Source organism: Dromaius novaehollandiae, chromosome 4 (assembly GCF_036370855.1).
Source record: "Dromaius novaehollandiae isolate bDroNov1 chromosome 4, bDroNov1.hap1, whole genome shotgun sequence".
Classification (NCBI taxonomy): domain Eukaryota; kingdom Metazoa; phylum Chordata; class Aves; order Casuariiformes; family Dromaiidae; genus Dromaius; species Dromaius novaehollandiae.
This window is the reverse complement of record NC_088101.1, coordinates 39,077,856-39,105,793: the sequence shown is the minus strand read 5'-3', so window position 1 is coordinate 39,105,793 and position 27,938 is coordinate 39,077,856. Positions and strand designations below refer to the sequence as shown.

General features: G+C 35.1%; 1 protein-coding gene across 4 annotated transcripts in view; it reads left to right on the top strand.

The window, feature by feature from the left end:
* The window catches only part of LRBA (LPS responsive beige-like anchor protein), a 417,031-nt gene that overhangs the window by 129,920 nt on the left and 259,173 nt on the right, over window positions 1-27,938 (top strand). For all 4 annotated transcript variants that reach the window (XM_064510803.1, XM_064510804.1, XM_064510805.1 and 1 more), the window contains exons 35-36: window positions 11,298-11,362; window positions 22,998-23,106. In XM_064510803.1, coding sequence (XP_064366873.1) covers window positions 11,298-11,362; window positions 22,998-23,106 — 174 coding nt within the window. The remainder of the gene's footprint in view (window positions 1-11,297; window positions 11,363-22,997; window positions 23,107-27,938) is intronic.

Here is a 27,938-nt window from a genome sequence, read left to right as displayed (position 1 = left end):
TTTTGGCTTCAGGAATAATGTGGTATGTTTACTCTTAGCATGGTCTACAGATAGGGAGTTTAAAACGTGTGTCCGTCACTGGCTAAACTTTTTAAAAATAAATTCTGGTAGAATATGATTTCATTCAGAAGTCCATGAAGTGGGTGTATGTTGACAGTTTGCTCAGAAGTAAAAATTAATGAACTGTATAATTTAACCCTTGCTATTGCTTTGAGTATGGAAGTTAGATGTACTGGGAATGATTTATCAATACTTCATGAATAACAAGTGCCCTGTGCTTGGCTTAATGATACAATGAGCACTTTACGGCTATATTATGATTACGACTGGTCACTGTAGCTAGAACGTGTGAGCTACTGCTCTGGGTTTAGCTGCTTATATCTTACCACAGTTCATAGTCTAGGGTGATATTTTAAAGGCTTGCTCACACCCCAGTTTGGAGATGAGATGTATAACATAGAATTTTAAGGTGGGCAAAACCCGTGAATGTTAAATTCAAGTATGAGAGAACTGGAAGAATATCTAATAATTTTAGTACTTTTATTAAATGGAGTTGATGTTTTTGCATATTAAAAATAAATGATCCTCAAAAGCAGAGAGAAGTGGTTTCCAAATAAAACTTGTTTTAGCTAGGCCTACTTTGACCCATCAAAAGTGCCCTGTGCAATTTTCAGCAATTTTATTTTGATGTGTTCAATAAAAGCAGGTATAGCTGATACACCAAGCGGGTATATCAAGCTGCAAACTGAGAATAATAGTGTGCTGTGAAAGAATTAGTGTTTTCTGTTTGATACTATACAGCTGTTGTCTGGAAAGTAGTTGTAAACTTTGTGGTTTTGAACAAAAAAAGATCTACATATATGTATGTGTGTGTATAAAGAAGTTGGGATGGTGCTGTGTATTAGACTGAGAAAACACAGTTCTAAATGCATATGCATAGTAAGGCAATAATATTTTGATGTGGATGTTAAGCATTGTTTCTCTTAAAAGGACAATACACTTGAAGTCAGCATGACTTTCAGACTTTGGGTAGAGGAATGGAGAAAATATAGGGTTAAAAAAACCAAAAATCCTTTTAGAAAATTATTTGCCATACCACGTGGAGAGAGAGATGAACTTTACTAAGGTCATCTTAGTAAAGCACAAATGTTGCCTATAGGAAGGTTCTGGGGGAAAAAATAAGTGATTTTTTTTTCCTTCTTTTCTTCTTGGTTCCTGAAATAAATTCTTTATCAGTTGTATTATAGGCTTTTCAGGTATTGTGGACTCTTACTAAGAAAATTTCTTTTACCAAGTCAAATTTGCTTGAATTTGGTCAGGGATCTAGGAGGTGGTGTTTGTATCTCCTTAATGCAAAACATGTCCACTACACTGAAAAATATTAGCCTTTAAAATTTAAAACTGAGTTGCTGAGAATTTGTATGATTAATGAATAAATTAATATGTTTGAGGAGGAGAGTGAACTACCTAACATAAATGCGAAGCTTGGGGGTGTGATGGGGGAACAGGACAACTTCATTTCCATGAGTGTTCACTGCTGCAGATGTTCAGTACTAAGGGAACATAATTTAGCTACAGAAGCAAGACACTCTGAAGAAAAAAGGCATCCTGTTGCTTCACCAGCACGCTAGGACTTAAAAAACTACCACCATTTAAGGTGAGTTTTGTGCAGTGAGAGCACACCCTGTGGCTTGGCAGTCTAGTCAGAAGGATGATACCATGCTGACTTTATAACTAGAGCTTTGAACAATATTCTCATGGGTGGTAAATGCAAAACAAAGTAATATCAACTGGCACTTAATTCTGTGAGCTCCCTGCTGATTGGGCTCTGCACTGAAATGGGACTCTTCCTGACAGGAAGTCAGCCTCGAAGTGTAGAGACCTCTGAAAATAAAGTGTGCTTTAATTTGACACCCTGCTGTTTTACAGCTGGTCTGTTTAATTTGAGACTATGGAAAGAGGTTTAGTGGAGGAGAGGGATATGAGATTATGGAAAGTTCAGAGAATGGCAACGCTTGCCTGTGATTTTACACTCATTACAAATACATGAATATTTTTGTTCATTCTCATAGACTAAGTCATTTCTCTCTTTTTGTTTCCAAGCAAGACTGTTTAATGAAATCAAGATACAGGGAGCACTGCTGTTTACTGAAATTTATGACAGGAGAAGTCATGTGTAGTGGCACTGTTAAGTTTGTGTTTTAAATGTGTGTATATATGTACATATATATATATTAACCTTTGGTCGTATTTCTAACTCATCTGTACCTTTCTAAGTGTCTGTGGAACTGGGATAACATCTGTCTCTGTCAGAGGTGGTCTTAACTTACTAATCTTTCTATAAATGTTTTGAGACAACTTGTTTAAGGTTATGAGGTTTTTCAACCTCATAATTCAGATTATGCAACCAGCAGTTTAGGATCCTAGTTTTGAGTCCAATTTAATTCAGGAGAATCTAAATCCAGGGGCCTCTGAATATTTAAAGATGTTTATTTCTACCTAAACAGATATGTTTGTGTTTTTAAGCAATTCACTAGGTAAGTGCACATGAGGATTTGTACTGGGAGGAGCAAATTATTATTTATCATGTTTGTTGTAGGAGCACATAGAGGCAGGTGAGAATAGAGCCCTGTGATGTTGGGTGTCATGTAATTTTGGAAGAATTGTCTGAATAGTTTAAATGGAGGAGGCAGATGCAGGCTGAGGAAGAGAATGTAGTATGCAAGTGGAGTGCAATGGAAGAGACACATAGTAGTCTAGTTGCCTTGGGGCTTGGGGGGCGCTTTTTGTTTGCTTTGATTTAACTTAGCTTCCCCTTTTCTAAATCTTTTAAGAAAAGAGCTGCGTTGAGAGGATTACCAAAAGGAATGATGAGGGAGGGACAGCTTTGGAAATCCTGTCTTTTGAGTGAAAAGATGGGAGTGTTTTACATAGTGAAGTCTTGTTCACGCAAAGGTGTGACGATAGTGGGAATATCATTCATTATTTGTGTACATTCGTTATAAGATTTTTAAGTTAAAACTAAGCTAAATTCGGGGAAAAGGGTAATATAGAGGGGCTTTCAGTTCCAAGATGGTATTCACCAGGTATGTTATAGAGTGCTAATTTATTTAGTTAAAGCTTATCTGACATTAATGGTGCTGTTGTTTTAGTGGTGGTGATAAATGTTGCTGTCGGTGGGTTCAGTCCGTCGCTACTAGTGCAACTATGCAGCAGTAATGATGTTGGGATTTTCTTGTCCTTGTAATTAGCCGTCTACCTTGGGAGACATTTTTTTTCCCCTGTGCATTGGTTTTACTAAAACTCAAAAATCAAATTCACTGTCAAGCAATAAAGTACTGAAATCAAGAAGCAGTTGTCTTTTTATATTCTTGCTATTCCTCGGTTTGCTTTTGATTCTGAAAAAAAATGATGCTACCACCGACACTTGATTATTCACATCTTTTTCTTTTGTTCATCTTGTGTTGTCACTTTTCCTCACTTTTGTTTTTCTGACTCACTTCCTTGAACTTATTTTCTTGCTTCCCATTTCTACATATTTACGGAATTGTTTGGTACTTTGTGTCTTCAAGATTTGTTTCTATTCTTTCTCTAGCTACGGTCCTTCATCTCAGTATTGACAACAGCTGATGGTTAGAGAACCTGAAATCAGTGATTACTCTTTCAGTTTTCCCCATTCTACAGTTTGTTGCTCTGTAACGTTGGTTCTGGGGATATAATTTACTCATCAAGTCATGCGTTAGATCAGTATATATGGCATGTAATAAGTGTTTTTCTTATGCATATTCATACTTTTTGAAACAAAGTATAAAAATAAAAATTTAGGAATTTTGATGATAGGCAGCTTGTGCTTTGATATTTGTTACTCATCATATTGTATTTATGTGGTTAGTTATATTTTCATAATTTTATATGAAAATTCCGATGAAGTGATTTTGGTTGTTTTTATTACTAAAATTCTGTTTTAAGAATATTTGGTATCACTGAATTATGACAACTGCAGTATTTGTTGCAAGATTTTGTGGATGTGTGTAATGGTTAAGCATTGTATGTGCTGTAATATTTTATGTACAATGTCTTTCATAATACTGTATATTTCATGATAGATTTCTGCAGTGGAAGAGAAGACAGTAGTCTTGTCACTTCTAAAATAATCTCATAGCATTAAGTGCATTGTCCTGAGAGGTTTTATTTAATGTTTCACTGAACAGCCTGGTATTTCAGTATGCATATTAATCCAGCTCTACATGTGTATAATTTATTTTCAGAATCTATAAAAACTTGCTGTGACTTGAACTCAAACTTTAAGCGTTGAAATTAAACTCTCATTATAAGGTAATTTAAGGCATTTACCACATAACAACATAATACTAGTTTATAGGAAGCTCTGTTCACATGGAATACCCCAAATGGTTAAACAGCAGGGGAGTCTTCTGTTTTTAGTTAAAAAACTGATGTTTCTGTATGGCTTATTTACTACTTGTTTAATTCTTAATGTAGTGTGCTGTGGAATTGAGCATGCAAAAGTCAGCAAAGAGTTCTGTTTTCTGCGTCTAAGGTTATTACTTGTTGTACAATAATAAAGGCACTATTTTATTGGGTTAGTTGTAATTAACTTCAGCACTAGGCATTGATATAAATCATTCCTAATCTGTTTTCTTTACATTTTCATTCTTTTAAACTGGTTTAACATAGTTGCTTTCTGTCGTCGTTTTACATAAGGACTAGGGTTGTAATTGCTTTTTTGAATTAGGCTGTCGGAAGCTAATGTGCATGTTGATCCAAGAAATGATTAAAGAACACTAATGAATTTCATACAGCACTTTTTAAAGATTTGTAATAAATACCATGTAATAAATGTTCTGTAGGAGTGATCTGTTTTACCATTAGAATTCAATACAAATAGTGTTGTCATGCTATGCAGCTGGAAAAATATTTCAGTGCAAGAAACTGATTCTGTTTCATACTTAAAATAGTAAACAATTATGTGGTTGTGAATATCATGAATAAAAAAATAGCATTCCAACTCTTCCCCAGAGTACATTCTATGAAAGTAACTATCGTTATTATGACCTTTGTTTCTATGTCTTATTGAAGGAAAAATACTTAAACACTTCACTCTTGGCTTTCTGTTTTTCTGCTCAGTCTTGGTGTTTGGTATCAGCTGGGTCATGTGCCTTGTTAACTGGTTTATCAATACATTAGAGTACTTCATCAGCATTTTTAGCCATTAGTTAACAGTAAAGGTTTGGAAGAAGTGAAGAATGTTATGAGTTCTCAGTCAGTTTTGCTGCATTGAACTCATTTGTTTCTCAAATTTCTTGTCCTTTTCGGGGACAGAAAATCACACACGCTATCTCAGCCTATCTTTATAGTTCATTAGTTAGTTTGTATTTAAGTGTATTTGAATATTTCCACACCTCAGTAATCTTGGTGATACGCTTCCACTTGAAAAAATTTCTATCTCATCTAGTTAATTTCTACACAACTTTCTTCTATAACACTCATTAAAATTTTTAATACAAAGACTTTATTTGTGTACTCTCACTAACTGATTTTTTGACAAAAAGCAACATCTTTTTAATGGAATGCCAGCAGTAAATACTTTTTGTTGTAACTGAGTGCATTTGATAGTTTTAAAGTCTTATAAAAATAATTAGCTCTTTTATATAGTTCTAATGGCAGCCTTGCAAGTTTCCCCTGGAGCAGTCTCTAATGAACAGGCCTTGCTTTTTGCAGTTGGGTTTTTGGATTCCCTAAGGACTTGACTTCAGACCTTGAAGGGCAGCAGCTGCCATTTGTCTTAAGAGTGGAGTTGCCAAACAGACAGACCATGCACTAATAGGACACATTTGTACAGGCTGAGTATGTGGAACCCTGATAGAGGCCTAATGATGATCATCTGTTGAGAGCTTGTAGTTGGCTAGGGTTAGAGTAACTTTTATCACCCTTATTGAAATCAAAACCTCTGTATTGATTAGTGAGCTTGACTTTGTTAGGTTGATGCTGCATTAAAGTTTTCACAGTCAACCTATTATTTAGGATGGAGTAGCATCCTATTGTGTAATTCCTATAAATCCAAACTTTTACTTGATCAGATTTCTCTCAATAAAAATGTTCTGCATTCTCATGATAGTAGTAAATATTTTTGCAGGCTGTCTTTTTTCCCCTGTAATTTTCAAGATTTAGCAACAAGGACATACTTTGGTGTATGTAAAGGAACATGTAGAATTCTGTTCATGAAATTATTTTTTATAAATCAATTTCTGATAGATCCTCTGTTACTTTTTTATTTTTATTTGAGGGTTCAGATATGCTTGCGTATATGCAGAATAAGATTTTCTCCAAATGTTTTTTCTTGTCACTCTTGTATTTCAATGTCACATCCTTACATAATTTTGCTCTTTTGTACATTACTTATTACATGCCAATTTTGATATTAAAACAGAGCATAGAATTTGTAGGCATGATTTTCCATAATTCCATGTCAGGTTTTTCATATTTTTCAATGGAACTTTGTATTCTAAAATAATTATAGTGTGCTTCAGCTCTCTGAAAATTATTTCTGTTTGCAGATGTTCTGCTTAACATGGAGTAAATTTTTTTTTAATTATGAAGAACCCAGCTGAGATAATCTATTTTTAGCTAAATGTTCTTTATTGCAGCATTTGTTCAAGCCTGTAGTAGATGTGGTGCTGAGAGAGTGGTGACACCAAGTGCAAACACTGCTGAAAAGTTCTTGATAGTTTGCTTTAGGCACTTAAAGATTAGTATATCTCTCTATAAGCAAGTTTTTCGTGCAGATTTGACCTTTAGCCTAGGATATAATATGTCTCTTAGTCATATGTTCACACATTTTCCCATCCTGCTCCTTAGTGCTCTATTCTAGTTGTCAATACTGAAGTCATCCTTCTCATTTGTTTTGTAATCAGAATAAATTATTGAAACTCCACCAGCTTTATGAGAAGGATGGATTATCAAAGAACTTGCTATCTTTTTTTTTTTCTTACTTACGAATGTGAATTTCAAATATTAGATATAATTCTTAGTTTTGGAATATGTTAACCTTGTTAAAAGGATTTTTAATAAGCTTGTCAGGTGAATTAAATAAGGGGTATGTATGTGTGTATATATAACCTTGTATGAGACCTATAAATAAAAGTGGCAGTACAGCTTTCTGGTTTAAAATAGAGCAGTCTTTGTCTATTGGAAATTTTTTTTGAATATTCTGGTCAAAATACATATTTTTTTTTGTTTAGGAATTAGTCCAGTTGATGAATTAGGTATGCAAATGTTTTTATACAGTTTCAAGAATATAGATTTTTTGGTTAATTGTTTGAAATATGGTTATATTTCTTTCCTTGAAGTATGAAGATGAAGATATATACATTCACTGCACACATGCAAGCACTACAAACCACAAACCAACAAAAATATTTATCAACAAAATTTTCTTGACATTTGTTTGAGTTTTGAGGCATTTGAGTGCTTAGAGTTTAGGAATGGCTATATTGGGTTAGATAAAGGGACCACCTCTCCTGTCTTTGACTTTAGACACAGAGAAGCACAGGAAGAGTAAAATAGGACAAGCATATATGATACTTTTTCATGAGTATTCTTCCAGTTATTTTCAAGTTGAGGTATTTCCTGAATTGGATGTAGTTTCTGTACATTGAATAAATAGTAGTGAATTTTCCTTTTGTGAACTTGGGCAGTCCTCTCTTGATTCTGTTGAACTTTCAGTCATCACAACATCCTTTGGTGATTGTGATCCGCTGGTGTATAATCCATTGTGTGAAGAACCACCTCAATTTGTTTGTTTTGAAGCTGGCTCCTACTAGCTGCTCCATGTAGAAGAGGTTTTCAGGCCAGTCTGGGTAAATAACAACCTGCTTAAGGATTGCCTCTGAACAAGGATATTAGGAACGAGTAGGGAGCCAACAACAAATGGAAGAAACAAGTGATGATTTGGCACCTGAAAATGCAGAGGTCAATGCAGAATTTTTTAAAAAAATGTGTAATAATGCCATATGTGCTTATTTTTAAGAAAGTAAAAAAGTGGATCAATTTATACCACATAAGCTGACCTCTGTAGTATGAAAGGCTTTTAAATATATTTGAAAACTGAAATAAGTATTCGTGCAGATGTAGCAAAAATAAAATCAAATGGAACACAAAATTACTGGAGATTTTTTTGCTAGACTGATTTGGTTGCTTTCTTTGGCCAAGATTTATTTCCCAGACAAAGGAAGTGTGGTAGTAATTTATATGAGTTTTCGTGGAGCATTTGGTACTGTCATATGACTGATCATTAGTTGAGATGAATTAGAAAAATAAACAAACCCCAAACTGTAAAATAGATTTAAAAAAAAAAAGACTCAAATGGAGCAACACTAGCTCATAATATAAAGCTGGAGGGAGATTATTAGTTTCTGAAAAGGTGGTTTTAAGACCAGTACTGTTTAATGTTTTCATTTAATGATCTTTGTGTACGCAATGAGAGTGTGTTAATGAAACTTGCTGATGATATAAAGTTGGTGCTATCAAGGATTGGGATATAATTTTGCTTCTGGGAGAGTTGTGCTAAAGCTATGAGAAATGCAGTATGTTACTCCATATGGAATTATAATTCAGATCAGGCTTAAAACACCATTTCAGGAAAGGATATAGTACTTGCATTGTATCTAAAGTGCTTATGAAAGGGTTTACAGATTCCATTAAGGAGTAGGTGAAATAATAATGAGCTAAGAAATTTTCACATCAGACGAAGTATTTGAACATAGTGTGATTTCTTATTTGTCTTCTTGCAATGCTTATTTTTCGTTGTAGCCACTTGTAATAGTGTTTGGTGCTTCTAGGTTTTTCCCATTTCACTATACACTGTACATTGATCAAAAGCATTAAAAGGAGATTGTCTCTCAGATACTAAACATTTATAGCCATAGGAAACAATGGTCAATTAAGTACAGCTTGGAACAGGTATGAAATAATTAGCTTTGTTGATCTTCCCTTACAGTCCTTCCTTAGGAAAGTGCTGCAATGTGTTTTGTAGTTATTTAGTTGCATTAGTGGTTGAGTTTGAGGCTTTTAACATGTTTTTCCCTAATACCTTTGGGAGATGGATAACTAAGATGTTGATACAATAATGCAATATGCATACCGAGTGTAATTGTTTGAGAGGCAACATATACTGTGGGGAAATACTGAATGGATCATGAAAGATGATGACCATTAGTTTTTTCTTTCAACTATTAAAACTAGCTTTAGGGTGTGTTCAGCTGTGATTTATGAAATTGTTTAGACTAACACCTTCTTTGATGTCTGTGATGTAGAGAAAAATGCTGAAAAGTATCATGATAAATGCACTTTCTTTTCACTTTTGGCAAACTCCATCTTCACCAATTAAATTTTGAAGTACTGTAGTGAGTGCTGGTAAAGAGCAGACAGATACATTACTAGCATAGAGCAACAGAAGGAAGACGTCATAAATAGAAGAAAATTATTTTGCTTTTCTTGAGTTTTCACGCATTTAAGCTTACAGAGAATTAATTATTATACAAAGTTAAATATTTACATCTTGATTTACATTAAAATACAATTCTGAGTATTAGTGGCATAGATTATTTTGTTTAAAATATTAGGACACAAAAGGTATTTTCTAATAAAAATAAATGCTTCTCAATGCTATTTCAGCCTTCTTACAGAGTGTCTTTAAGCCGCATTATGGTGGCAATAAGAAGATAATAGGGGAGAGCTGGAGGAACGATGGTGGGAGAAATATTAAGGCATGTAGCAGTGAGAGCCAATGACCCTTGTAGCCTCCAAAAAAAAAAAAAAAGTCATATGTCACAATATGTAAATGGAACATAGCTGACATATTTAGAATGTTGCTTGCCTAATAATGCATATAAACCAGTTATATAAAAAGTAATGAAATATTTATAATTCATGAGGAATAATACACCACAATTCCAATTATTCTATTCTTAATTCTGACTGCTTCAAAATTGTAATTCTTGCAGCTTAAAAGTGATAAAAGAATGTTGGGCCTGGGACATTTAAAACCTTGAGAGATCAGAGTTGTAATCCCTTTCTGGTGTGTGAAATCTGGAAATCTTTTTTTGGGGGTAAGGGAATTATATCATAAAAAACCAACACCATACTGTTGACTTTTGTGTGCATGTACATGTGAGATCAGACCTTTGTGTCACTGACTGAGAGAGGTAATGTAGTTTGCAAAACTGAGCGGCAAAGAACCTGCTGTCTTGATAAAGGAAACTAAAAACTCCTGCGTTTAGAAATCTGAAAGTGATTTTAGGAAGTATTTGCAGTTTTGCATTTTTTGCCTATTTTGGAGCTGACAGGGTTTTTAAGAAGAACCACATTGATAGAAGTGCTGATGTGAATGATCACTGGGATTATTATTTCATACTATAAAGACTGAAAAATCAGGAAAGCTAATGTGGAGAAGCATACAAAACTAAGGCAGCTGTCTGACATGGAAACATTGTTTATTGTTTTTTATTAAGAAAAATGCTTTAGTTATTGTAGAAGGAAAACAAAAACAGTTAGGACTGATTTAAACGAAGAGTTGTATTTGGCCTGTTCTATCTAAATGACTCCACCTTTCCCCCAAAATGCAATGTTCACACATTTGCTGCTCTTAATTTTTAGCTCTATTAACTTGTTCCTATTGAGTGTGGGATTAAAAATCTTGATTTGTGTTTTTGTGGGCCAATTCTCCTTTCTCCTGAGCTTTCAAAGGGGGAAGCAAACCACAATGATAGGTCATCTAGATTGGTTGTGTGCCAGAGTTCCTTTGATAAAGTAGATTTTTGGAGAAGAGGTGGCTGTATGATGCTTGAGAAGATTACCAGTATAACTGCAAAATAAAACTTTGAGCTGCCAAAAATATCTATATCTAAACAATGAGCCTTGCATTAGTATGGAAGGGTTATTTCAAGCTTTTCCAAGGTTCATTAAGGCAGAGTGTGAATCAGAGTAATTTCAAAATTAGTGCATAACATAGGGAAAGAAAAAGATGTGGTCATTTGTAGGTTGTTTTTGTATTTTCTTCTCCCCTGCAAAGAATATAAGTAATTTTGAGTGAATAATAATGTGTTGTTTCTTCATGCTGGCGTTGTTTTCTTACCAATTAGCCTGATAAGTGCTTTATAGTTTTGCTGAGGGTGGTATAAGTTGCCAGAACTGAAAAGAAAATGCATAGCTTAATAGCTGACTGTTTTTTTCCTCATTTTTCTTCTTTTCATACAACTAGTTTTCTTTTGTTTTTCCAGGAGTGGCAGAACTCTATACAAAAGAACGCTGGCCTTGCCTTTATTGAGCTTGTCAATGAGGGAAGGTAAGTCAATATTTGATAGCTCTTCTGTCCAAGCTTTCAGAAAGTTGTGTGGCTTGAGATTTAAATAATTTTTCTTTTTCTTATATTATTGATCCTGATTGTAGTTCTCTTTGTGTGTCAATTCCTTTGAGTTTTACGAGCTTATATTCACATTCTTTAGTACTTTTGTTTAGTTTCAGTATTAATTATGACATTTTTCAGAATGTGGATGCTTTTTAGTACGATTAAATATTTCACTTATGAGCATGTCGTGGATTTTCTTTCTTTCTGTCCTCATGCACTGGTTAACATTGATACTATAATTTATATTCAGCTAATCTCTGGAGGAGGGGAATTGATATTTGGAAGGGATTTTAACCAGAAACTGTCAGATAAGCCTTTATCTCAAAAATTAGGTTTTGGTTTGCTCATTTATTTCCAATTTACCTCATAAAATAGAAAGAAAGAGCTTTACTTTGAAGATACTAAAAAATTCTGTTAATATTACCAGTTCAGTTAAGTGTTCTGTCAGTAATGATATGTGTGTATTTTACTGGGACTTACGGAAAATGACAGAGCGGGTGATGAGGCCACGCTCTTTGACTTGTAGTGACTACTCAGAACCATCAATATTTTCTTCATTAGGAATTGATTGTTGAGGCAGACTAAGAGCAATGTTTACTTTTCCTAAAGGATTTTTTGAAGATGTCTTAATGAGTTAGCTAAGGAGCATTATAAGAAAAGCCATTTTCTAAACTGAAATTCTGTTAGTAAGTAAGTTAAGCTAGTAAGGATCTCAATAGAAAATCAATTTTACAGGATTGGGATAGCTACTGAATGAAAAACAGAAGGTTTTTTTTGAGCATTGCTGAGATATATCACATAAACTAAAATGCTATATAAATATCTTTTTAACATTTTAGGACTGGGGAGAGTAGCTATTACAGATTTTTTTTCTTCCAAAATGTATAGATATTGTCAAGATAGGCCAAAGTAATGACCATTTTAATGGTTGTATTTGGGTTTATGGTAGGGGAAACACCGTTCTGAGGCAGAAAAAAACATTTTGCTACCAGTCTTGATCCCAGGGGCCAAGGTAAAGTAACAAGGGTGTTCAGTTACAGTGTTAAGATCTAGCCTGAAGTTGTTTCCTATTATGTGAGGCTGACCTGTGTTGACCTCACTTATAAAGTGCCTGCTGTAAATTTGGCCCTTGATTAATGTTTTATTAGCACAGATAATGCAGAGATCCCCCACACATGTAAACCACAATGGAAGGTTCATCTGAGTAAGATGATTATCATTAACAAATCCGTTACTGAGACTGAGCTGCAAGCAGCAGTTCCTGTAGTAGTTATTCTGCTTGTCCAGGTCAAGTTTTCAGAGAGCATTCTGTCTGTAAAGGTGTTCGGGATTGACTGTTTTCTTTGATAAACCTACATTGCCCATCACAGGCACAAATGGAATCACTCCCCCACCTCCATCAACATCAATAACTTATGGGCTAGCCTTAGCAAAGCGGTTGTCTCAGGGACAGATGATCCCTTGAAGACTGAAAAGTGTGGTTTTGGTTAGCAGAAAATATCCAAGTAACTGTTACTTCGTTTTGTTCCTGACTCATAGCAGAGGTTTTTTTTAAAAAAAGCAGGAACACAACTGTCATTACAGGGAGAAGGGATTCAATTCTTAAATATGCCTCCTGTTATCTAGGTCTTTTCCTCCATTGCTGTTTACAGGATCATTTAAAGTTATTGCTGAATTGGTGGTGCTTTGGGATTTTTCAACTTTCGCTAAAATGAAACCGTTATCCCTCATATGGCATGGACTACATTCCAGAGCTACTCTTTTCTTCTCTCTTTACAGGTTGCACATTATTTTTCTTGCACATGTACTTGCACTGTGCTAAAACATTCCAAGTTATATATTTTTATTGTATTTGTTATTGTTTTATGTATTTTTGCCATAACGTTATAATCTTAGCAACTCTAAGACCTCAGATTCTCTAATTATAACTTAAAAAGGGAAATAGCTAAATGACACTGGTGTAGACTTCAACGACATAATCACATAATAATAGATTAATTTTTTAATTCTTTCCCATACTGTATAATCTGTCTAAAAAACAAGGTGGTTGTAGAGAGGACAGTACTGACTTGCAGGAAGTAAGCACTGAGAATATCTGTGGGGTACCACAAAGTGTGTAGTGTTAGAATGAATATGAAATTAAGGGCTGGAAGAACTGCCTGGAGTTTGTGGAATCACAGAATTGCTATTGTCTGCTTTCCTGGTGGAAAAAGGCTTAGTCATCCCGTAATCTTTGTAGAGCAGGATTTTATTCCTGATGTTTATTACTCATTTTTGGACTAGTTTTAAGGATATCGAAGGATGTAGCGTCTTTTAATCTGAAGTGTATTCTGAATATTATATGGCCAATAAGACACCTAGAAATATTTCTAGGTGAGAAAGACTTCCTAGAAGAGATCTAAATCTCTTCTTATAGTTGCTTTCAAAAGTATTTTTTACTCTTATATGAAAGGTATAAATGTGCCTCTCTACCTCATGCCAGGTGAAAGTTTTATGTTTAGGCTTGCCATGTTTTGGTTAGGTTCCTTGAACAGAAAATATATGCAGAAAATGTGCCTCTGGGACTTACAAGGTCTGCTCTGTGTGTGTACTCTATTCAGGATGTGTTGGGCTGAATGCTTGTTTATGAGTCACTAATACTCTACATATAATTGCTGCAAGTCACTAATGTGCTACGCGTATAGTTGCTCCTAAGTTTCCCAGGGGTTTTTTTCTTAAAAACAAAAAAACAAAAAAACCAAAAAAACCCTCCAAAAAACTCTAGAGCAACAAGAAGGTACTGAATGTGTTAAGTGAAATGCTAAAGTAGCAGGTATTGGAAAATCGCATCTTTTTGTGCGTGAAAGGGAATGTGAGTTTCAAAACAATACTATGTTGAACATGAATCTGTTTTTAATAAAAATAGTATTATTCACTATTATTTACAATGTCTGGAAATACTACTAATGTTCTTTGAAATCTTGTTACAAATTTGCCTGTACCCACTGCTGTCCAATGTACAGTGTCATGTGTGCAGCAGAGGTATAGATTGTGAAACATTGCCCTTACCCTGTTCAACTGCTGTCTGCTGCCAGTCTCAATTTCAGTCTTTGTACTTGCCTTTTACCTTTCGGGGTAGTCTTTAGCAGAGCCTAAACCCAAGAGCTCACAGATGACAGCAAGTTCATTCACTAGAGCTCTCCTTTTGGTGTGACTGGTTAGCTCTTGTTCCCAGTCCCCTCCTTTGATGGCTTCCAAGGTGCCCAGGTGCATATATATATATATATATATACACTTATATATATATGTGTGTGTGTGTGTGTATATATGTGTGTGTGTGTATATATGTGTGTGTGTATATATGTGTGTGCATATATATGTATTTTAGCTTTCAGCTTGAAACTAATCATGTTTCCTCCTTATGCAGATGATTGTCAAGCTATTTTTCTGAACTGGAAAGAAAGCTTTGTTTTACTTCTTTGGGTGTACAAATATTTCTTTGTTAGACTGTTATTTCCTCTACTTGACTAGTTAGCAAACAACTCCTTGGCTCCGTGAAGGTTAAAACTCTCTCCTGTCGCTTTGATTCATTAGCACATTTTAGTGTGAAACATCTCTTATGCTAGACCTTATTTTCTGTATCAGTCAGTGCACTAACAAACGTACTCGTGCTTGAGACTAGGCATGACAGTTATTATCCCCTTTGGGGTGATAATGGGTTTGGCATGGCAGGGGTTGAGGGATCAGTCTCCTAAGCATGCCACAGCAATTATTCTTTCAGACTTTCAGTTGAAGAGACTCTTGCACATGCTTAGCGTTAATTTTCCCAAACACACACAGTTTTCTTAGTCATCCAAAGATTTAGATGATTTGTTCAATACATACATGTTTATGCATCTGTAAGTGAACACTGGGAGACTAGTTGCTTTAAAAAACTCTCACATAAGCATAGTTTGGTTAAAAGAAAACCTCATTAAATTAACAGAATATGTGTATAATTTCCTTCCCATTGCCATTCCCCTTTCAAATTATCCAACAAAACAAACAAGCCAAAACCCAAGGATTCACAAGTATATGCAGGAGAAGCAGAACTAATAAACTTTGTTTTTCTGTGGCATTTTTCTTAAGGCTAGATCCTCTGTTGGCTAATAAAAATTCTCCTTCCATATTGGAGGGTTCTCCTTCTATATTGCATTTTCTGGCTTTCAGTAAAGTTCAGCTCTGTTTTCTTTTTACAGGACACTTGCAAGGAGTTTTTTCTTCTATTGGATGTAAAACTTGTCTATAATTAGTATTTTGGGGGAAACTCCAACCTTCTGTTAAAAAGATTGGTTGGAATTATCCACTGAATTACAAAGCTGCTGGGAGAAGGAGCGAAGCAGACAGCATACAAACCAAATATTTTTAAAAAGTAAAAATACCGCCCGACCAGCAAAACCCCAAACCTTTCCAGAAATAAGTAGTTGTAACTGATGGTATTACCCCAATACATAACATCTGGTGGTATAAAAACAGCAATGCTATAATCAAGTATTGCTATAGCATTTTTTAAAAAAAGAACTGCACGGAGAGCATTTCAACATATGTCACCTGCTGCTCCTTCTCTTAAATTGTATGTATTACTCTTGACTGGTCATAGATGCAAATATTTTTTAATATTGAAATAGTTGGCAATCAAACTAGTTGGCCAATTACCTACACACTTTCCTAACGGAAAATAGGGGACAGATGTAGGCTGCTCTGTTCAATTGCCTTTCACTTGCAATAGTGTGGTCACTCTCAAAGAATGAATGTTAGAGAATGTGTTGCCATAGAAGCAACTACTGTGATGGAAAATAGTTAGAAAAATATAGCTATTAATGAAAAAATGGATGATAACTGACACACTTACACCTTTGTGCATAATTGACCAAAAAAGGCTCAGAAAAAAAATGATAAATGTAGCGATGTTCAAACTAGAATTGATTACCACCAGTCTGGTTCCCTTACTGCAGCCTCTGTCTTGAGCTTTTGATAATGTAGGATCTGCACTTCAGTCTTGTTTTGTAAGAGAAAAAAGTGTTCTCCACATTTCTGTGCTTTTTAACAACCTATTCTGTGTAAGTGGTAGGTTTTGTAAAAGGGGATTTTGATGATTTATATTCCAAGTTTTTATTTTTATTGTTTTGTTGGTTTCATAATAGAAGCGGCCTTGTTAATGCCTGAATCTGAACCACAAAAGATGATTAGGCTAGACACTAAAAAGCATTTAAAATGTGCTGAAAATTACAAATTAGAGCCTGGATATCAGTCAAAGAGGTGGATAAGTGATTTGAGTTAGGCTTTTCAACATTACGTGATTTTGTGTGTGTGCATGTGCACGCTGAGATATTATGTGACATACACAACCATCTTTAAAACTGTTTTTCATTTCACTGAGTTTTGTTTGATCATCTTGCATGGATTTAAATTGCATCATCTTCATGTAACTGGAAACATGAATTATGTTGCAACTTAATGATTAAGCAGAAACATTTTGGAGAGAACTATATCTTAATGGTTAAAAATTCATGTAAGCTTTTATCATCAGAGATGCTAGTAACTTTGGAGTGTATGTATGTGAAAAAGGTGGATTTTGCTTTAGGGAATATGTTATTCATTTGCTGGTTCTATTAAAAAACCCCCACTTTTTCCTGAGAATTCTTAAATATTTTTTATATAAAACACTTTTAAAACATAAATTAGTGCAAGAGTAACAACAGCATATTTATACTACACTCAGTGTGTATTCAGGGATTTTACTATTATGATTTTCAAAAATAATCTATCATACAGTCATACCCAGATGTGAACAAAATCTCATGTTAATTCTCACTACGCTTTAGTATGTTTTAAGTAGCTATCCAAGATTAGAAAATACTGGATTGGTGTATCTCCTCCTAGCTATCCTTTCAGAGTGCTCTTAAGGTTTATTCTGTTGCGCATCCAATACAGTTTTTTGGTGGCTCTGCATTGCTTCATTGCTTTTTTTTTTTTTCTCCCCCCTCTGCTACTTTAAGAGGAATAAATGTGATCAAAGGTTTAGGACCTTATGGACTTGTCTATATTTTTTGATGATTGAACAGCATATCTGTAAAGTATCCTTGTTCTACAAAGCAATTGTATAACGTTCTGGCAGTAATAATTCCAACACTTAGCACATTGAGCAATCAGATACCATAAAAGATAGAGTGTATCCAATGATAAAACATATCTCCTTTTGAAATAAGAGAATCTCTTGTATGCTAGGTTTATGAGGAGTACAAGTAGGAAAGCTTACCTTTATCCTCCTTTCCTGGCTATCTCTGAGTTCTCTGTTATGGCAGCGTCTGGAATATTCATAATCCCTCTCTGCAATACTTTGAGAGATTTATCACCAAACAGTTGTAAATGTCACCTATAAAGCTTTTGCTGTATTTTTACTGAAATTGATAATTGTTGGATGTCAGAAATACTAACCCAGAATGTATTCATCTCTGACTTTTTCTTCTAATGCATATCTTTTCTGTTCCACTTTTTTCCTCTTATACCTTCTCCTGTTTGCTTATTGTGTGGAGAAGCTTGAGTTATCTGAGCATTCAGCAGTTGGGTGTCAGAGTAAAAAGTTTTTCATTTTCATGTTCTCATAGCTTTCTTTTCCAGCACAATAAAAATCCAAATATCTAACCTGTTTGGCTGGGACTCCATCTCTCAGTGGTTTAGCACTTCATTCCTGACCTGGCAAAGTGTGCAAGTATATATTTAACTTCCAGCAGGGGATCAGTCCCATTGCTTATTTTTACTTGACTGCTCATCTTTTCAAAGTTGCTCATATGATGAAATGTTTTTCCCGAAAAAAGTGCTTAGGCAAACAAAGAAGAATCTGTTTGAGACCTTGAATGTGATGTGCAATGAAGGCAGACAAGTAGGCCTGGTATGCTGTAGTCCCTGGTCTTCACACACAGATACTATGGTTGAACCACTGCATAACATGTCCATCCTCACTTGAAACACACCTCTTCTCCTGTTAAGGATTACAAAAATGTTAATTCAGTAACTTTTCTGTAAACAAAGCTAAAGCCAAGGTGGATCTTTCAAGGAAGGAGTGTGGATCACGACATTCAGCAGCATCTTGTAATTAAGAACACTGACAAATTTAGACATTAACAGGCATGTGAGATTATTAATATGAGAAGGCAGACATGGTCCTTGGGTTTATGAAGGGATTACAGGGATTATGAAACACAAGCAAGAAGAATATTAAACTGAAGTCTTACTTTCGGTTTGGGTGCGCATACTTCAAAGAAGGTGAGAAACTCGGTCTATTTAAGAGGTGAAAAGCTATCTTTTTGTCTTGAAAAAAGTATTTATTTGGGGAAGTAGTTTTGGACAGGTTTTTTTATTTAACAGAGAAAGGACTAAGATCTAGTTGTTGGAAGAAAAACAGGCTAACAGCAGACAAGAAATAGAGGTTTTTAAAAATTGACAGTAAGTATTACAAAAAATTCTTTTTGGGGGAACATGGTATAAAATCTCTTCACATCTTTTTAAAAAGGAGGGGGGGTCATCTTTCTGAAAGCTATTTTGTAGCTCAAACTGAAGGTACAGATTTTATGGAGAAACTACTTTCGGGGAGAATGTGCATGATCAGTTTTGTGTAGGAGACCAGAAGGAACGATTATGATTCTTTAAATCTGTAAAGTGTACTTACTGCCTTAATGAGGAGAACTGGATTTTTCTAAATTTGTCATTTCTACTTTAGAAGAAAGTGTTTCCCTCTCCTAAACTTACCTGATCTATTTGATACAGTTTATAGCCATTCGTATATGCACAAAACACGTTTTATGTAGTTTAGAGTTGAACTAATACTTTTGAAAGAGTGAGATTTTTGTTTTTGCCTCAGTAGCGATCTTAGCTGGCGGTTGTTTCTTGTGCAAGCAGTAGGCTACACATTAGGAAATTTGTGTTCAACAATGTTTTTGTGGTCTCAAATGGAAAAGAAATAGCTGCCAAGGTTCTCAAAATTGGTGTCTGGAAGTAGATGATTAAAGCTTCATTTAGGCATCTAAAGAGAGGTATGTTACTTTGTAGAGATGCTGAGAGCTTGTATTTGCCTTTAATTTTTTAATAATAATTGGGTTGCACCTCTGTTAGATCATGCCACCATTACATATATGTATAAATATATATTTAGTTGGCTAAGTTCAACATGGCGGTAAAGTCAAAGCATAAACCTGAGTATTCTTTTATGTGTATGTATTTCTCTGAGACAAAATCCAAATGAAACCTAGATAATGATAAAACTTGAATTGTTATTAAAATGATATAGGCATTATTAGAAGAAAATGAAACTATGCATATGCCGTATTTGGAAAAGGTGACTGAAAACAGATTGAAATTTGCTCTTTGAGGTTCTTGAATGTAAATAATGAACACAATTGTCATGTGGTATAAACCATTACATTACCTTACATAGGCCTCACTTATATTAGTAAATAGTCTTTATCCTTACCTCCTGAAGACCTGTAGAGGCTGAATTTTGCAATTTGCAGTAAGAGAAGTAATTGTATAGTAATTGATACATAATAATATGAAGCTTCTAAATTTATAGGAAAACAGATTTAAGTTACTGATACATGCTCATGCTAAGCTCAGACTTTTCCTTAGTTCTTAGCCTTAAGAATTTTTGGCTGCCAAAATGACAAATGCAACTAGGAAATATCTATGAAGTCATATTTTTAAGAATACGTTATTCATCGTGGAAGCTTTTTTTTTTTTACGTGTGTGTATGTATATGTGTGTCTATATATGTATATATAAACTTCAGTTATTTCACTTAAATTTCTCAGTGTATGAGAGAGTCATAGATCTAAGACATCTTGTCAATTCTTTAATTGCTGGCTCTTCTGGTTCAGGGCTTTTTGGCTAGTAACTTAAGGAAATGAGAAGTGTGTAATTATTATTTATCTGTCTTCTCCAGTTCTTTTGAATATATTGGCCAATTCCAATGATATTTGCAAGTGAAATGGAAATTTCAAAAAATAGTTGTTCCATGAGTTTCATGAAGATAAACAGCTGGGAAGAAAAAATAGACCTGAATTACTTGCTCCTTTTGGGAAAAGCAAGCAAATTTAAAATTGGGTTGTCAGGATTCAGCTGTGTACTTGGTATGTGTGTAAGTTTTATCTAGGTGTGCTGGTCCAGTAGTGAATATCATAGGGAAAATGAGCAAGTGTGTGGGATTAGTAAGGAGAAGTGGGAGTGACAAACACGATAACTGATCCGTAGGAAAGCAAGCTTCTTCTGATGCTCAAAAGCTATTTGTTTTTTATTGGGTAGACTTCCAATCTGTTTTGAGACTGTTGTTTCTCTGTGAGGGAATATAGTTCTCTGCTTTGCTTGGAACAAATCCATCATCTCTGCAAATGCATAGTAACTGCCAATGTGCAGTCAGTCATGTGCTGGACTGTTTGCTGGTTACATTTAGTAGATAAAAAGGAAAATCTGCGTAATAAACTGGTAAAACAATTATTCATTATATAGCCTGCTTTTCTGAACACAGCATAGGTGAGCATTTTAGAGGGTGACTGGTATTTTTTCTAGACTGATCAGGTTAGCAAAAGGAATTGGTATTGACGGACCCAACAAAAATAATGCGATGTTGTTCAACTGTCAATGTAAATTGTTAAATATATCAGTATTTATGGTCCCAATATTTTTTAGAAAGTCCTTAGCTTAATAGAAAATGTTTATTTAAATGCCTACATGTTAGATTTGAATGTGTCAGTGGTATCTTGGAGAAAGATGGAAATCAAGTAGTTGGAATCTGCCACGATGTAATGACTATGAAACTTGGTTCTGCCAAGTTTCTTTTCGCTGGTTCATTAGTAGAGATTTATGTTTTGCTGAACACTATTGTAAATTATTAGAGACACTCTTCTTCCCCCCCCACCCCCAGTGTTTGAGCAGTGTCATCTTAACTAGTTTATTTTTCTAATTTTTAAGCTTTGAAAAGGTATAAAATCAAAGTTACATCATTGTAGCAATATTGGTTCTGCATGTTTTTGGAAGTAAAAAGTTATCACTAATGTATGCGTATAAATTAGCCAAATTATATAGATTTGTTGATCAATAGCTAATTCTATTTCAAAAGTAAACATTTAAAAATGGAAGAAGTCAGAAAAATGAAAATATAGTCCTAATGCCGTGGCTTCTTTATGGTCCTCCTAAAACAGAGAATAAAGTCATACTTCAAACAATGAATTGTGCATATTTCTTTTTCACAAGACTTCATCTACGTGGAGACAGTGATCCAGTGACTTCAACCAACTGGTTCATAATCACATGGTCTCATTAACTCTTATGCTACAGCTTTTCTGGTCTTGTTAGTGCAGGAAGCAATGAACAAAGACTTCTCATCTTCAGGTGTTTTCCTGACTCTGGATTTCTTTTTACTCAAGTAGGCTTGTGACTTGCAAGCCTACTGCAAGTGCAGGATTGTGAATAGGACAGGAAAAGAGAGAGCAGATCATTGAGGGTCATACTATCAAACATGTAGATAGAGACAGAGGGAGCCTTAGCTTAGATAAACAGTAAATTCAGGTTCAAAAAATTAAAGCTGTATACATTAGAAGTATCTTGCATAGTAATTCCTAGGTTTGTAAAGAAAGAGTCTCAATAGACTCTGCGGACTTGTCAAAACGTATTTTGGTTTATACCTGCAAGGCAAACGTGGTTTTGTGTTCTGCTGCTCTTTTCTAAATTAGCAATTGAAAGCCTTACCAAAAGTTCATTTTATAGCATAATACTAAGTATTTTGAAAAACTAGCCAGTAGGGAGTATAATGGATTTATCTGATGTAACTCTGAGTGATCCTGTGGAAATGTGTACCTCTTGAAACCTTCTAAAACAGAGTAGCTCCTGTATAGCCAATTTTAACTTTATGAATCCCAATGTAACTAATTAAAAAGGAATATGTATGAATGTTTTTAGTAACAATATATGAACTCCCAGAATAATTGGGTTGTAATTCAGTCTGTCAGCTTTGCTGCCATTCATAAACTGCTCAAGCTGTATGCTCTTAAGGTTTATGAAGGCCTCAAAAATCTCAGATTGAATTACAGCTTTATTCTGCACATAAGCTGGAAGAATATATGTCTTAGCATTTTGTATGTGAGACTAAGGATGTTTTATAATCCTGAAAATATTACTTAAATGTATACTTAATGTAGAATCCTGATTTTATATTTGGAGAGAAAACTGCACTTCAGTGAAATTCAGTTTTTCATTTAGTCTTAACATCAGTTACATTAGGGCCTTCACTGTGTGTATTTATATGCATAAATTGCTTATTTTTCTTTAACATGCATTCTGTGAATGTGATTTTCTTCAATATCTATGTGTATTTCAAGTAACACAAATGAATAAAGTGTCTACATTTTGTTTAATTTTGTTCACTACTGAAACATAATAAACATAATATAAGTCGGTATTATGGAACAGAGCTCAAAATATTTGTATATGTATTATATTTATAAGTATATTATTTTAGGATTTCATTCTCTCAAGGAAGTTCTTACACATTTTCTGTCCATAGGTTACTGAGTCAAACTATGAAGGACCATTTAGTAAGAGTGGCTAATGAAGCAGAGTTCATCTTGAGTAGACAGAGAGCAGAGGATATTCACCGTCATGCTGAATTTGAGGTAAGACTAAAGTCTCTAAAAACAAAAACAACAGACCCAATACGTTTCAGGATTCCAGGGCTGGGTTTAGGTTTTAGGCATGAGAGATTCAATCCTGAAAGGCGCTTAGCAATCCTGGTGTGTTTTGACTCTTCACTACTGCTACTAACTTTGATGTAAGAACAGGCTGTGCAGGGTAGCTCAGAACTTGTCAGAATCTGCAAACAATAGTTTGTGGAGGAAGGAATTGTACCGTACCAATGCTCTTCCTTTCCATGAAGCAAATATCACTGTATGGATTTGAGCTGTTTAGCACCACAGTCAAGATGCAAGTCTGAGGGGAAAAAAAAAAAACCTTATTGAAGATAAATTAAAACAGCCTATTTTGTGAAAAACGAGAAACAACTTTTTTCTATTTGTGTAGTTTGTTTGCTATTTCACTTAATCTATCTCTAAAACCATTTCCTGTATGTTTTAAGTGCCTTAATGTGGTTTTGTTGTTTTTGTGTATTCATCACACTTAAGGAATTCTAGAATGAAGTATAGATCTTTGTTTTTATACTAAAAATGCAAGCCTCTTTTTCTCCCCCTCCCCCCCCCCTTTTTTTTGACTGAGCTTAGCTGTACCTCCAATTTTGGATCTCAGCTACTTCATGTAGCTCCTTTCTGTGTGCTTTACTTGTTGCATTGTTTAAATGAAAACAAAGTTAAATCTCACTAAATTCACTAATATTCTGCTTAAAGAGTACTTAGTCTTTACTCTGACATGTGATACTACTTGTGGTTTTGTTTTTAGAAAGAAGCATTAAGAGATTGAAGGCACACTCATGTTTAACGTATTTCTAAACTGTTTTTCTCTTAAATCTTTACTTGAAAAAATACTCCCCAAAGATGAAAGCATATTTGTCTTAGACAGTGCCTATGTTCTAAAGGTCATTTGTGTTGGCCCCCGGATTCAAGCTGTGTGTTGTTTAATAACATATCTGCACTTCATCTAGAGCTGGTTACCCCCTCCTGCAAACAGAGATGTTGTAAGGTATCTACAGTACCATTTTGCAGTGGTGAAATAGCAGGCATGTTTCATTTATTACATCAAGGGTTTGGCGACAGTCCTGTGGAGATGAAAAGTGCATCTTTTTACTTCATTGCCTGATAATCATTGGAGTGGGACATGCTTGACATCTTTTGCACTGGATTTATGCAGAAGCTCCATGCATGACATGGTGCTATTGATTAGATGAACAGCTCACTTTTTTCCTTCAGATGCAAACCATACGCGAAGGTGTGTGCGTGTGTGTGTGGGGAAATCTGTGTGAAGTGTAGGGTTCTATCACGTAAATACAGGATATCAATGAATACTGTTGTTCAGTGGCGACTTCACTATTAACCTTATTTCAGTCTCAAAACACCTTTTTATGATGGCTGGAAGAAATTTACACTGAGCATCAACTTATATTTTTAATATAGCTTTGAGTTTTGCTGTGCCGTAACTCTCTAGGATAGGAGTTTGCTGATACTTTTTAAGTTGATGCTATTTTGAATCTGTGCTATGTCAGTATGGTGGCTCAAGGATTTAACTTTATATCAGCTTGAACTTAAACAGAAACTAGTGTACTAAAATAGCAGCAGTCTGTTTTGTTTATAAAGTTTAGTTTTGTTACTGTGTTGGAAAAATTTAGCCTTAGCAACACTTCTGCAGATGTGTAAAAATCATGATATACAGCTGTTGGATTCTATCAGATACTTAAGTACCAAATTTAGTGTCACGTGAAGTTAGTGTTATTGAGGTCTGTGGCAGACTTCAGTCAGTGTTACGATTTCTTTGTGGAAGGAGGAACCATTAGGCACATTCATTGCAGGTACCGTTAATATTTGGAAATTCTTATGTAGCATGCTATATCCACAGCATGGTCTGATTTTCACACTTCCCATCTAGCGTGCTTAACTCTTTTTAGCGCTGTGGTACTTTTCACATAGTGTTCCTGATGGCTTTTAAAGAGGCACTCAAGGCTATAGAATACTTGTCCTTCTTCCATCATGTGTCCAGAAATGTATCTGTCGCTTGACTAGATCGGAGACATCCTATCACATAATGGGAACAGATCTGTGCGGTGTTGGGTGGCTGATGTACCGTATCATCCAACTTGTTGATGCATTCCCACTCTATGAATGGTATGGATGTTGATGCTGGTATTTTGGTCCTGACACACTTGCATTTTCCTTAAAGTAGGATGACCGAAACCACCAAAAGAGTGTCTAAAGCAGTTTTTTTTTGCATATTATTCTAGTTTGTGCTGTAACTTTAGATATAAAGAAAACACTGAGTGCTTGGATGAGATAGATTTAAAATAAAAGGATCTGAAAGTAAATCTTCGCTCTCCTCCCTAAGTCTTTTCAGAGCAAATCTTTTTCAGAAACTTTCAGTACTGTCTTCAACTGCAACAAACTCAGTTCAGCCACTTCTGTGTTTGGTGCAAGGAAAGGGTGAGCACTGGCATCTGTCACCATGCTTGGTTATTTTTCTTTTCCTTCCTTGTCTCAGAAGTCTCTGACCCCATTGGCATTGCAGACCCCCTTGATTTACGTGTCTCCCATCTTTACCTCTGCAGTCCTGCACTTCAAAAGCTTCTTCAAACTGGATGTGCTCAGCTTCTCTCAAGGAAGATTGCAATCTCCCACCCTTTCTGGAGGGCTCTACCTTACAACTCAGCAGTCTGGAAAAACTGAATAGGCGGTCTTCTTCTGGCCACCCCTTTTTTAATAGAAGATAACATAAGTAATATAAGTTGTGAGCAAGAGTTATGCTATCTTTCTTCTAAGCTACTTTTGCAAAAAAAAAAAAAAAAAAAAAAAAAAAGAGAGAGAGAATAAAGAGTGCCTTGGAGGTGAAGGATTGGTTGTAAGAGAGTTTTCTTTGTCTGAATGCAGCCAAAGCTCAACCTTTTATTTCCTGTATTTTTTTTCTGCTCCTTCCTTCTCCAGCCTTTTCACTGTTACCTCTCTAGTTAGGGAGGTCACAGAAGGAGCAGAGATATACATACTGATTTTGCAATATGCTTAAGCCTCAAACAAGCCTGATGAAGCAATATTGCAGTTATTTCCACTAGTGAGGGAGCAGAGAAAGAGAAGCTCATGATTTTACACTAAATGGGGAAATGTGAGCATTCTAACATAAGTCACTTATAACCTTAATTTTTTCCTAGTGTCCCCGGGATTTATATGCACAGGTCACTTGGACACTTCTGCAAATTTCAGCCTGAGTAGCTGGCAGACCTGAAAATCCTGAACAGCAGTCTCTTTACGCCTGAATTCTAACAACTAGTTTCATGCTACCACCCAGACTGCTTTCCGTAAATGACCTTGAAAAATCTAGTGATTTGCACTGTGTCTTAGAGTGATTATTTGTGCAGACTGCTGCAGAGTTGGGCCTATGAGAATAATTGGATTTGGTGTGAGGAGGGGGAGGGAATTTTGTGCTCTAATTGACTTTATTTTGTAATTTATGACAAGAGCACCCATTGCCTTGGATAGATGTCCCTTATATAAATCTCTTCATGTATTTGTGTGTGAATATACATATTTATAGCATTCAAAATATGTAAACCTGCAGGTGTTTCAGGCCTGAAGTGTTCAAGCATCGTAAAGTGTCATCTTCCTAGTGTAGCTTTAGTTTGGCATTGGATGGTGCTACAGGATTTTGACCAAAATCAATGATGCCACATCTATGACTGTGTATAGTATTTTTGATGCGTATTCCTTCAGCAATGCATATTTTTGGCTGAAAGACCACAAGAAGAAATAGAAGAATGGGGGGAAAAGTTGCTTCTTTATAGAACCATTCATAAAGCTGAATGTCGTGTGTATGTAGAGGAGCAATGAGCAGTGCAACACAAATAATAATTTTATAAAAACACTCTAAAATGTTTGGAGAAGGATTCTTCACTTTGTGTATGTGAGGAATAGTGGCCATATTGGTCAAACATTGTATCCGTAAAATGTAACTGCTGCCATAGTTTACAAACCAACCTTCCTCCTGGATGCCTCCTTTTTAAAAGATTGCGTGGCATTGTCAGTCTCAACTCTCTTTTCTGATTTTGTTCTTTCAAATTCTCATCATCCATAGAAATAGAAAGTGCTGGTATTCTTATTATTGCTTGTTTCTGTTGATTAACTGAGAATTTCGCATGGCTTTGCCTTTACATTTGCTATAAATTATGCTAGGCAGCTAACTTCTCTGCATGATTTCTCTTCAATAATTAAATCTAGCATTTCCAGCTGCTGTAAAATTTGTTGCCCTTTTCTGTTCAGTTATGTTTCTTCATGCGGAAAACTTAGACTTCCTCACAGTTTTAATTCTTACTTGGTATCAATTTATAGGCCATGGTTTAGCTGTAATAAACTGAATGTTTTGCTTTATGGCTCATGCTGAAAAATTAATCTTAATGTTAATATAAGTATTGCCTTGACAGAGGTAAGATGCAAGGCTAGGCAAGCATTCCTCTGGTGACTCGGATGTAGCTTTCTTGGCAGAAAACAAAATTCAGTGCTTCTGTTAATTCATAATCTTGTGTATTCTGCACCTTTTCCCTTTTTGGTGTACTAAGCATTAAATGTTGGAAGATGTTATTTTGAATCAGAGGAAGTACCCTAAGAGAACTGCAAATGAATTGTGGCAGAATACCCATAAGTCAAAGAGAATGTTTGAGAGCCCTTGAAAGAATTATGAAAAGGTATTTGGTGTCTTTGTAATTTCTTTAGATAATAGATAGCTCTATGCGTAACAAATGCAGGGGGAAAGAAAGAAGGGTTTTATACTTGATTGGGTCTCTATTCTTCATCTAAATCCCCCCCAC